At 42.9% G+C, this 12,862-nt stretch overlaps 1 protein-coding gene across 1 annotated transcript; it reads left to right on the top strand.

Annotated features, from left to right (window-relative positions):
- Positions 1-437: 437 nt before the first annotated feature.
- On the top strand, positions 438-1,243 carry LOC122642820 (glycine-rich cell wall structural protein-like). The gene has a single exon (XM_043836419.1). The coding sequence runs from the start codon at positions 530-532 to the stop codon at positions 1,013-1,015; it is 486 nt and encodes a 161-aa protein (XP_043692354.1). The 5' UTR covers positions 438-529; the 3' UTR covers positions 1,016-1,243.
- The last annotated feature ends 11,619 nt before the right edge of the window (positions 1,244-12,862 follow it).

Genomic DNA, 12,862 nt, shown 5'->3' on the forward strand with positions numbered 1-12,862 from the left:
TGCCCGTAGCAGCCTATGCGACGGGACAGGGTCGTGCGCGTAATGACCGCCTTACCCCGCTCGAGCAAGGTGCTGGGCAGGGGGTAAGGCGGTCATTGCGCACGCGGCCCAGTCTGCACCGCACAAGCTGCTACGGGCAGCTGGGCCGTAGACGATCTGCTGCACTGAGTCTGAAAAGCTTGACTAAAAAGAGTGAGGAAATGCATGCATGGACTTTGAGTAGAGAATAGATATTAGAGAGTAGAGAGAGAGAGAGAGAGAGGACCGAGGTGGTGGATGGGTCGTCGGCCAGCTCATTTTAGAGGAGGGCAGTTGTGGTGTATTAACTATACGGTCCCATTTCCACAACACGGGTTGCAGATGAGAAGATAGATAGCATTAAGATCTTCTCAACTGTCCTCTTCTCCTAATGTTCACTTTCTATCTCTCTCAGACTTTCTATTTAATCCCTCCTTCGATCCCCCACTTCTCATCACAAAATCGTCACAATTCTTATTGTTATCAGTGAGAGAGACAGAGCAAAGTAAGGATGACTACTACTAAGCTTCTTCTCCTTTTTCTCCTTGGTGCCCTTGTTTGCACCACTACTCACGCTAGGAAGCTTGTGAGCCAATTTGAGGAACAGAAGAATTTCTTCCACCGCCGTGGTGGGCTTGGTGGTGGCGGAGGCGGTGGTTTTGGTGGTGGCGGTGGTGGTGGTTTGGGTGGAGGTGCTGGTGCTGGGGGTGGAGCTGGATTTGGTGGGGGTGCGGGTGAGGGTGTAGGGAGCGGGGGTGGACTTGGTGGTGGTGGTGGTGGAGGGTTTGGTGGCGGAGGTGGTGGTGGAGTCGGCGGTGGTGCTGGGGCAGGATTTGGAGGTGGAGCTGGTGGAGGTGCAGGGGTTGGAGCTGGACTTGGAGGAGGTGGTGGTGGTGGTGGTGGTGGAGGGTTTGGTGGTGGTGGTGGTGCAGGTGGTGGCGCAGGAGCTGGGTTTGGTGGTGGAGCTGGTGGAGGAGCTGGAGGTGGACTTCCTTGAGCAAAACTAACAAAGCAGGCTGCGTTACATTACAAACAACCATTCCTATCTGTTTCTCTCTTTCTCTCTAAATTTCTGAAAATGACTTAATTTATTTACGTACTTCTATCCTATGTGGTAGCAATGGTGTTACAAGATATGTGGTTTGTGTGTCTTTCGTCGTTTGATTTATATTTACTGATGTACTCCAAATCTCCAATGTTTATGTCGATCTAATTAAAAACTTTCACTTGATAAGAAGCTCTACCGATTAAAGCAAATGGTACTCTCTACTCTCTACATGCTCATCATTGTCTTCTAAGTTCTTGTTATAATTGCATGTTACTAATTACGAGATTACTGGGAATGAGTGTGGTTGTGTACAATGGCGAACACATTGTTGTGGCGAAACAATTTCAGATTAAGGTTGTGTTGGTATGTATTCTTGTTGATTGTGCATTCTCAGACGAACTGGTTTTAGGTATCCTCACCAAATTCATATCGTTATTGGCATAACTTGTATTGGACCGATATTATATCAGTGCTATTAGAACAAGAGAGGGCAAAATGGTCCAAAAAAAAGCCTTTTATTGGAATTTTTAGGGGCAAAATGGTATAATCTAGCCCTATACCAATAATGTGCACTAAAATGGTACCTGCTTAACTATTTGTAGGAAGTAGAATATATATTTTTTTTTCATTTTGCTCAGGGCAAAGTTATCTAAGACGGCAACACAAACACTTACTTGCCAGAGCAAGTGGAAAGCCCAACTTTTATGAACTAATAGACCCTAAAGCTCCTATTCCTTCACGTTGAGATTCAGCTCAAACAAGATTAGTTAATTGACAAAGTAAAGTTTTTAAAATCTAGAGACTACAAGAGAATGCATGGTCACATATGGATGCATGACTGAAACAATACAAGGATACATGCACATACATATATGGATAAGATGGACGTTGAGTATGAAATGACATTAATCCATAATATATGAAACTCATTCATTAATTTGCTAAATCCAACTATCCACATGGCTAGCTAAAGAATGGTGTACCATCCTGATGGATTAATGTCAAGTTTGTCACATTTTTTCTCTTCTTAAATTCATCTCATTGCTTGGGATATGGTCTGTATATACAAGGGGCCAGGGAAGGATATCAAGAGGATCAAGGAGATGAACTTAACAGGGATTTAAAGGGTGAAATGTCTAAAAAAAATGATAACCTCTGGGTCAAATGAATAAACTATAAATATCTGAAGTCGGATTCGCTATGGACGGTGAAGATATAAACATTTGTTCTTGGGTGTGGCACAAGATTTTGAAAGTTAAGAATATCGGAACCCCTCATCCCGCATTGCATTGGTAATGGGTTATTTACTAAGTTATGGCTTGATCCATGACTCCCTGATGTAAGTCCTTATCAAAGTGCTATGGAGACTACATTTGGTATGACTCGGGTTCTGACAAACAGTCTTTCATTCAATCCATATTACATGACGGTATTGAGGACCCAGTCCCTGGTGTATCGCTTGATCTCATAGAAGCTTGGTGAAGCATCATATCATCTCTCACCTCCCCATTAGGGAAGATGACAAAATCATTTGGGAAGGATATTCCTCTAGGGAGTTTACAACTTAATCGGATTGGAACGTAGCTCGTCAACATGAGACAAGGTCTATCATCTAGGGGATTCGTGATTATTGGATTAAGTAATTAGGATATTATTTTTCAATCATAGCAATTGGTTTACAAGGAGTATAAATAAAGGATTAGAGAATCCCCAATAGGTCAAGATCCCACATGTGATAATAGGAAACAGTCCATATCACATGTGGACATACAAAGTAGGAAATATATACAAATCAATACTATACATGGTAGGGAACATAAATGGAATGCACAATACATGGTAGAAAATATAAATGGAAGGGAACCAATATAGCACGTTCCATAGGTGAGAACGGCTATATTGGTCAATATACCCCCTCAAGATGAAGATCCGGTGGGGCGGATCTTTAGCTTGTCTCTCATAAACTGAAATCGTGTGGTGGGACAGTGCCTTGGTCAATATGTCTGCTATTTGGTCATGGGTCGATATGAATTGAACCTGCAAAGACTTTGCAACAACCCGTTCTCGAACAAAGTGGAAGTCAATCTCCACGTGCTTGGTGCGAGCATGAAAAACTGGATTCGTCGAGAGATATGTAGCACCTATATTGTCGCACCATAGGATTGGTGCAGTGGGCTGTGGAATCCCAAGTTCCCTGAATAGGGCCTGTAACCAGATCAACTCCGCCGCTACATCAGCAAGGGCTTTATATTCGGCTTTAGTGGATGAGCGGGACACAGTTTTCTATTTCCGTGAGTTCCATGAAATTAGATTGGGCCCTAAGAATATGGCATAAGCACCTGTAGAACGCCGATCAGTAGGACTGCCGGCCTAGTCCACATCTGTATAAGCCTGAAGAGTCGGTGATGGTGACTTTTGAAACAGAAGGCCATGTGACATAGTGCCCTTAAGATATCTCAAAATCCGTTTTACTAAGCTCCAGTCATCATTCTTCGGGGAATGCATAAATTGGCAGACGCGGTTCACTGCAAAGGCCACATCTGGCCGAGTAAGGGTGACATACTGAAGTGCACCCACGATAGACCTGTAGTGACTGGGGTCAGAATAAGAGGCACCCCCTGAATCCGATGACTTAGAGGAAGTGGGCATTGATGTAGATATAGGTTTGCAGTCCTTCATGCCTGCATGATCAAGGTGATCAGATATGTAGCGCTGCTGAGAGAGAACCAACCCCCCACGATTATAAGAGGTTTCAATGCCCAAAAAGTAGTGCAACGACCCCAAATCTTTAATAGAAAATTCTTTAGCCAGGCTGGCCAGCAGGGCTGAAATATTGGTCTGTGAGTCACCAGTAACTAAGATATCATCAACATATATCAACACATAAAGAACCGAACCACCCTGTCCAGAGATAAACAAGGATGTGTCAGTCTTAGAGGCAGTGAAACCAGTAGATAAAAAAAACCTGGATAGCCTTTGGAACCAAGCCCGAGGGGCCTGTTTAAGGCCATAAAGGGACCGATGTAGCCTGCACACATGGGCTGGATTGGACTTGTCTTCAAAACCAGGTGGTTGGACCATGCAAACCTCCTCGGTCAACTCACCATGCAGGAAAGCATTTTGGACATCAAGTTGTCTGATGGGACAGCCTTGAGAAACTGCTAATGAGATAACCGTGCGAATGGTGGGTTGTTTCACCACAGGACTAAAGGTTTCACCATAGTCCACCCCCTATTGCTGATGAAAGCCTTTAGCCACTAGACGGGCCTTGTACTGCTCAATTGACCCATCAGCCTTTCGTTTAATGCGGAAGACCCACTTGCAGCCTACCAAATTCTGACTTGGGGACGGTGGTACTAAGCTCCATGTGCCATTTCTAATGAGAGCATTAAACTCTTTAGTCATGGCGGTGCGCCATTCGGGAACCTGGACAGCCTACGAGAAACAAGTTGGTTCAATGGGTTGGGTTTGTGAGGTAGGAAGTGAGTGAAGCGCTGCTTTGTGAGAACGCAGGCGCATAGGATGATGAGATGGTGGTGGTGGTAGGTTATGGGCAGGTGGCGGTGGATCCTGGTAGAGATCCACAAGGGGTCGAGTCCGTTGGGGTGGTGATGGAGGGCTGGTTATAGGGCTTTGAAGCCCATGTGGAGATGATAATGGTGATGTAGGTTGGTGGGGCAATGGGGTTTCATTCGGTGGGGTGATGGTTTGTGGTGGGGAAGTGGGGTGCGGCAATGGCACAAGGGTCGTGGGTACAGTAGCCCAAGGTAATTGAACCTAGGGTGATGGCGGTGTGGCAGTTGGGAGAGATGCAAAGGGAAATATATTTTCAGAGAATGAAACATGTCGAAAAACTTGAATTCGACCACTAGATCAGTCCAAGCACCTATATGCTAGATGAGAGGGACTATAACCCAAAAATACATATGGTGCAGATCTAAAGTCCATTTTGTGTGCATTGTGTGGATGGAGAAGAGGGAAACATAGACATCCAAAAACTCGTAAGAAGGAGTAGTTTGGAACACTATGGAAGAGGAGTTGGTAGGGAGAGACCCCTGAAGAGACACGTGATGGTAAGCGGTTAATGAGGAAAACCGCAGTCTCAAAACCAAAGACCCAATAAGTTTTAGGAACAGATGCATGGGCCAATAAGGATAGGCCGGTTTCGACAATGTGCCGATGACGGCGTTCCACAACACCCTGCTGCTCATGGGTGTGAGGAGCAGAGAGACGGTGGGAGATCCCAACATCAACAAAAAATTTTGGTAAGGTCCGAAATTCCTCACTCTAGTCCGTTTGGACAGATTTAATTTTTCTATCAAATTGCCTTTCAACCATTTTTTGGAATGCAATAAAAATCCCAAAAACTTCAGATTTTTGAATCATTGGATAGAACAATATAAACTTTGAGTAATCATCAACAAATATAATGAAATAGCGGTGTCCAGCAGGGGAGGGAGTAGGGGACGGACCCCAAACATCACTAAAAATTAGTTCCAAAGGAAATAAACTCCGAGAAAATGTTTCGCCTAAAGATTGGCGACAAGCTTTACCCAACTGGCAGGCAGTACATAAATTATTTAAAGAAGACTTAGAAAAAGGTAAATTATTTTGGTTGACGACATGACGAACAAGCTAGCCATGAGGATGGCCAAGGCGGCAATGCTAGCCATCAAGAGAAGTGCGACAGGTAAGGTGAGCCGAAGGAGAGGTGCCCATGGACGATGGAATTGTGTAAAGGCCGCCATCACTCGGACCAGATAGAGTTGTAGTTTTGGTTCTCCGATCCTTCACAAAAAAACAAGATGGATGAAATTCAAAAAAGACATCATTGTCAGTAGCAAATCGATTGACAGAAAGGAGAGGTTTAGAGATGGAAGGGACATGCAAAACATCAGACAAAAGAAAATTACGAGATAAGGAAGGAGAAGAAATGGATGTTGTACCAATATTAGAGATTGGGATACCCTTACCATTGCCGACCTGTAGGGAATCCGAACCAGTGTATGGGTCGTAGGATGATAATGCATGTAGATCGGGTGTCACATGATGGGTGGCACCTGTGTCTGGGTACCATGGAAGCGGCTGTGTGGGTGTGTAGGTAGGTGTAGGGAGGATAGGTGGTGCCGATTGGACATGGTAGTTTGTGTAGTGGGCTGCGGGCGTGGTATTGGGTTGATATTGAAAATGGGAAGGTAGGCGAGATGGAAAGGAAAAATTGGTTGGTGGTTTCGGTTTACTGTAGCAGTGCAGGGTGTCGTGGGTGTCCCTATTGCACCAATGGCTCCATAACCTTGTCCCTTGAGAGCGGCCACAGCCTCCTCTACCATGGCCACCACGACCATGCCAGGAGCGGCTAGAAGAGGGAGGGCAGCTGTTTCGATAGCTTAGAACCATGAAAAAATTCGTGGCTGAGTAGCATCGCATGCCAGTCATCATAAGGCAGCGGAGTAGTGCGAGTCAGGAGTGAAGAGACTATGTCATTAAAATCAGACTTCAATCCCCTGAAGATGTGGAGATTGAAGGTGCTCTGACGCAGTGGGTGTCCAGTGGCACTTAATTCTTCAGATATGGTCTTTGCACGTTGAAGAAAAAGGGAGACCGATTCATCAGGTTTTTGTTCTAGATCTTGTAGAGCTAAGGTTAGTGACATGATTCGACTCTCAGAAGGTGAGGAAAAAGTAGTGTGCAGAGTCTCCCATATTTCCTGGCTTGTTCGTTTGCCAAGAACTAAGGGAAAAACCTCTTCAGAGAGAGAAGAGATGAGTAGACTACACAGTAATGAGTCCTGTTGTCGCCAAGTGATTGTAGCAGTTGGATCGGTTGGGCAAGGTGTAGTACCATCTAGATGGCCGAACAGGCCTTGGCCATCGAGAAAGGGTTCAATTTGGGTTTGCCAAAACAAGTAGTTTTTAGAAGTGAGTTTCAACGATAGGCAATGGTGAGCATGATGAAGAGATGGGGATCCAGAGGGAAGACGGGTGGTGATCGAGGGCGCTGCTGTCCACGGTTGGAGTGGTGTTGCGTTCTTGATCATTTTCTCCAGCCATGGAGAATGGAAAAAAAAAGGAGAAGATAGGAAGGAAAGCTCGTTTGAGCAACTAGGCTCTTGATACCATATTGGACTAGGTAATTAGGATATTATTTCTCAATCTTAGCAATTGGTTTACAAGGAGTATAAATAGAGGATTAGAGAATCCCCAATAGGTCAAGATCCCACATGTGATAATAGGAAACAGTCCATATCACATGTAGATATACAAGGTAGGAAATATATACAAATCAATACAATACATAGGAGGGAACATAAATGGAATGCACAATACATAGTAGGAAATATAAATGGAAGGGAAGCAATATAGCACGTTCCAAGGGTGAGAACGGCTATATTGGTCAATAGTGATCGTCAACGGCCTACTGCCCGTAGCAGCCGTAGCAGTGGACTAATGAGGCACAGTGCAATGACCACCTTACCTCTGCCCGGATTGCACCATGCTTCATTAGTGAACTGCTATGGCTGCTACGGGCAGGCTGACCGTAGACGATCTGGATTCCTATCTAAGTGGTTGTAGTTTGTCCTTTGAATGGTATTCCTCGTCATTCATTCACTGGTTGCATTGGCGTTGCCTCTCTGATTCTCCTCATAGCTGACGTCATTCTTTATGGGAGATCAATTGTGGTCTACACCTTCTATAGCTTCTACTAGGTAGGAATAGAGTGTAGAGATCACCTCTTTTTCCAATGCTCATTCACCAAGAAAAGTTGGTGCTAATCAAACTGGAGACATTCAAGCAATGTCAATGTGGAGGCCGAGTGGGTTACTGACTACTTTGATAGAGAAAATATTGGGGATGTTGGGAAATAGGTTTTATACACTACAATTGGCCATATTTGGTATGAGAGAAACTTCAGGAAAATCATAACACAAGGAGGACAAGATCTCTCATAGTGCATGACATAAGACTTGACATTCGAAACAGGTGCAACAACATCTTCAAAGGCAAAAAACTCCACTAAGTGTTAAGAAAACAACGTCCAGACGACGATTTGCAGAAGAAAACGAAAAACAGAGAAGACACACAACACACAACACCAGAGATTTACGTGGTTCACCCCCAAGATGGGAAGTTACGTTTATGGCCAAGCAATAGAACAGATTTCACTATCTTTTCCAAAATGTTATAAAACCTCTCATACAGCCCTCCCAAAGAAAAGAACATTATACAGAGAAGCCCTAGCCCAGAAAGTACAGAATTGTCCCTAGAGCCCAGAACTGACCAATTAGTCAGGGTCGGACCAAAACATAACATATGTCTCAAAACATATCGATTTGAAAATCTCGATGAGCTTTACACAACTCTCTGCCTTTGGTAATGATGTATCCACTTTTTAGGCCATCTGAGATCGTTTCGAAGCTGAATGGCCCTCCGAACATCCTCAACCACTCTCTGGACCAAAATCAAGCTTCACCAATAACACTAATAATGCTTTTCTAGTAGACTCTTAGGGTGTTTTCTTTGTTTTTGGTGGCTCTCCTATGAGTCTCTATCGTTTTAGTCTATATGTTAAGTGCAATCCAGCTTTGATGTCTTTGGGGCTAATTGATTCCTTCAGAGTTTTTCCCTTGGGAGTCTCTTGAGCCGCCATATTGTATATTCTCCCCTCCCTCTTTATTTTTCGCAAAAGATAGATCGTCTTGATGAATTTGATCTAACAATTAAAAGAAAGTGTTTCCCAACTTCTCTAGGGTGGATTAAAAAAGAGTGTTCTTTTTCTTTTGTTTTCTTTTCGAACCAAGTTTTTGTTGGCACAACCAAAAAGCTGAGGTTTTTTTTTGTCCCTAATAGCATGTTGGGGAAATTGGGAAATTCAAAATATAGAAAATTTCCGTAGTATTCTAGTAAGAGAATGCCATCATAGTAAATTTGTGTAGTATTCATATACATGCCAAATTAAAAATATATGTTTTTTTCTTATTCAACTTAGAAGATAAATCTATATAGGTGCATTTTACATATATATAGGGAAATTCAAATACATTGGTCCCGTATTATTCATGAAACTATGTCATACTTAGAAATATTGCCACATTTTTTTTTTTGCTAAAAGTCAGCTGAGGATTATATTAATAAGAATGAGAAAATGGAGAATACAATGAAAAATGATTCAATTTTCCACCTTTGGCATGGCCATTAGCAGAAGGCAAAAACCACTAGAAAAATACACATCTAGCTCGGAATCCCCATAGTTATGTGAAACGGAATCTCGGTCTTAAAGAAGCATCCCAAGAAATGTCTGTGTGTACAAAATCTGGAGCACCATTCCAAACCACACTCGTCATGGAAGCAGCAGCATGCTTGGAGAGCTTATCCACAACACAGATTGCCTCACGGAAACAATGAGAAATCCTCCAACAAATCCCATCTAGGTATTTTTTAAAGTGCCACAATTTCTGCTGAAAATTCCAGGGGATTTTCTCCTTCAAAATGCAAGTTACAACGGCCTGGGAATCGCATTCAATCCACTGATTGTGCACATGTAAAGTTGCCAGAGCTTCCAGACCAGCAAACAGAGCCACGAACTTAGCCATAAAATTGGTGGTCACACCCTCAAAAACTGGAAAAGAAGCCAAGGGGGCCCCTCTTGAATCTCGAACAGTACCACCCGCTCCAGCCCGACCTGGGTTCCCAAGTGAACATCCATCAATGTTGAGCTTGCACCATCCAGGCAAGGGGGGACGCCATAACACCTCAATCACTTCACATTGAGCTGGGGCTCTGGTTTGGATATTTAATGCTCTCAAGGCTATGAGATCACTGATAGAATTAATAGTCACCGGGATAAGGGATGAGAAATCCTGTAGGTCCTTCTGAATGAATGGCTTTAATAATAAGGGATCTTGAGCAAGTCTTATTATGAAATCTGATTTTATTTCCTGCATTCCAAATGTGATATGGAATTAAGATCATGGCGCCCATCCAAATTGTCATCGGAATCACAACTCTGGCCTTTCTTTTCCACCATGAGAAAAGTTCCTCCATCGATGGGAAGCCTTCCCACCTAAGGTTGCAAAACGCCACCATATCTGCCCCTATTTGTGTATTGAATTCGCATTCAAGGAAAATGTGCGAGAAGGACTCACTACAATTCATACACAACTCACACCTAGACGCCAGAGGAATTTGACACTTCATCACTTTGTCCTCCATAGGTAAACTGCCATGAAATAATCTCCACCCAAAAATAGAGAACCTAGGTAGGAAACCCTTCTGCCAAACAAGATTGGCCCACCCAATGTGTGGAGCTTTCGCTCTAATCCCTTCCCACGCTGAAGCCACAGAGAAACGCCCCGACTCCGTTAGAGCCCAATTCCTTTTATCTTGAATTGGCAAGGATGGGAGAGGTAGCCGTTTGATTTCTTCAAAAATTTGGTGCAAGCAGGGGACATTTTTTTCTTTTCTTATGTATATTTATTTGCATTTAAAAGGATCAATTTACCATAATTTAAATGTATTGAAAATACTTTTGCGACACTTATTTTCATTACGTTTATATTTTCGTTCATGTGGATTAGTGACACTATATAGGAGTTTTATTATTTCCCAATGAGTACCGTTGAATTTCCCTGTGATACAGCAGTCTCTAGCCATAGTTTGCTCAAACACAATCGTTTTGCAAACCCCACATACACCTTCAACAAGATCTTCCATTTCAGAAGTATAATTAGTCCCTATGCCAAGGAGAACAATAAAGGAGAAAATAACTTTACCTTCAGCATCACTAAAGATTCCTCCTGCTCCCATTCTTCCTGGATTATCAAGAGAGCACCCATCAATATTCAATTTAATACACTTAGGGCTTAGTTTACACCACCGAATTCCCTAATATGTTGTCAAGATCTAAGAATAATTGGTATGTTTATTCTTCTTGCACATAAAAAATCCAATATAGATCTTACCGAATTCTGTAACTTGCCCCCCAATTCACACAATTCTTTTAATACGGTTCAGACTATAAACATAGAGGATTTCCTTCTGTTTTCATACTGTCGAAGAATTCCATGCTCCTTTAAGAGAGATTGTCCTTGATTTCTGTTTCCACTAGGGGTGTAAGTTAAGCCCTGTTGGCCCTAGCCTGCCCTGAGCTCAAACAGGACCTGGGCTGGAATTTTCAACCTTGAGGGTGGGCTAGGGTTGAAATTTTCAGGCCCTGGGTTAGGGTCGGGCTGGGCCAGGGTTGAGGGCTTGGGCTAAGTCCAGCCCGCCTCGACTCTTGTTAGGTTATGTTTTACAATTTATTGTTTACATTTTGTAATTTATGTTTAGTATCTAATTATCTATTGGTTTACAAAAAAAAAAAAGGCTAATTATCTATTTAACTAAAATATTTACAATTTTAAGATTGCGCTAAGTTTTTTAACTCAAAGAAAAGTGTAATAGTCAATTGAGTATGAAACAAACTAATACTCAATCACATGTGTCTCAGTTTTTTAATGCATAGGATGACGTAATTGGCAAAAGAGTAGGGCAATTCAGGGCCAACTAAGCCCTAACATAAATTAGGGTCAATCAGGGCCATCCCGACCCAGCCTAGCCCGATCTGGGTCAAACAGAGCTGGGTTGGGTTCGGCTCATGCCGGGAGGGTTGGGCTTGGGCTGAGATATCTCAGCCTGACCTAAGGCCGGGTTGGGTTTGGGTTGAGCTAAAACGACCCAGGGTTGGGCTAGAGTTTTAAAAAACCCAACCTTGTTTCACCCCTAGTTTCCACCATTGTAGCAGATCTAAAATGGAGGATGGAGCATAATCCAAAATTCCAAAGCATTCACAAAAACAATGCCAAATAACTGTCGAAAAAGCACATTCCAAAAAAATATGTTCCACGGTTTCTATCTCCCCAAAACAAATTTCACATCTAGATACCAGAGGTACTCCTCTGAGTCAAAATAAATGGGACTATATATCATTTCCATGATGTGTGTTCAAGTAGCTATGACGGGGATTAAAAATAAGAGCCAGTTTTCCTTGACCACCTATGAAGGAGGAATCTCATCATCACAGTAATCGGTCCCATCTCATTGGACTAAGGATGGGGTATTGTTTTGATCTTATACAATAGGAGTGGGAATTTATGATGATACTGATACAGGATTCCAATCACAAAGTAAAATCACCAGCGGCGAGAGAATTAATCCTTCTTTACAGGTGCAGGAAAAATTTGTTCATAAAATTATTCTTAAAATAAAGAAGGCTGAAGACAAAATTTTGGCTAGGAACCCACCCTGCATTTGATTCAATTCATACTCTCAACACTCGAACGCTAGCACTAAACATTGGGTTAACGAATTGGTTACAACAAGTTTGTAACTATATTTTTTGGGAAGCAGTTTTCTGCACGGGAGTTTGGCCTACGCTAGCACTCCCATGTGTCTATCTCTCTCCTCCTTAAAACAATGGGACAGAGGTGTCTTTTCACATGGGGAGGAGAGAGATAGACTCATGGGAGTGCTGGTGTAGGCCACACTCCCGGACAGAGAACTTTTTTCCATATTTTTTTGGTTCTTTTAGTATAAGGAAAGAGAATGCTACCTGGACATGTACGGTGCACTGTCTCTATGCCTAGACACATGGGTGGGTGAAACGACCGTCGTACCACTAGGAAATTCTGTCTTTTCATGGGGGCATGACAGTCATTTTGCACGCCTCTGTGTTTGGGTGTAGAGCAGTGCACCGCACCTGCCCAGGTAGCATTTTTTCTCCTTGTATAATACCATTTTTTTTAATGAGTAAATTTTGTCA

Source organism: Telopea speciosissima, chromosome 10 (assembly GCF_018873765.1).
Source record: "Telopea speciosissima isolate NSW1024214 ecotype Mountain lineage chromosome 10, Tspe_v1, whole genome shotgun sequence".
NCBI classification, from domain to species: domain Eukaryota; kingdom Viridiplantae; phylum Streptophyta; class Magnoliopsida; order Proteales; family Proteaceae; genus Telopea; species Telopea speciosissima.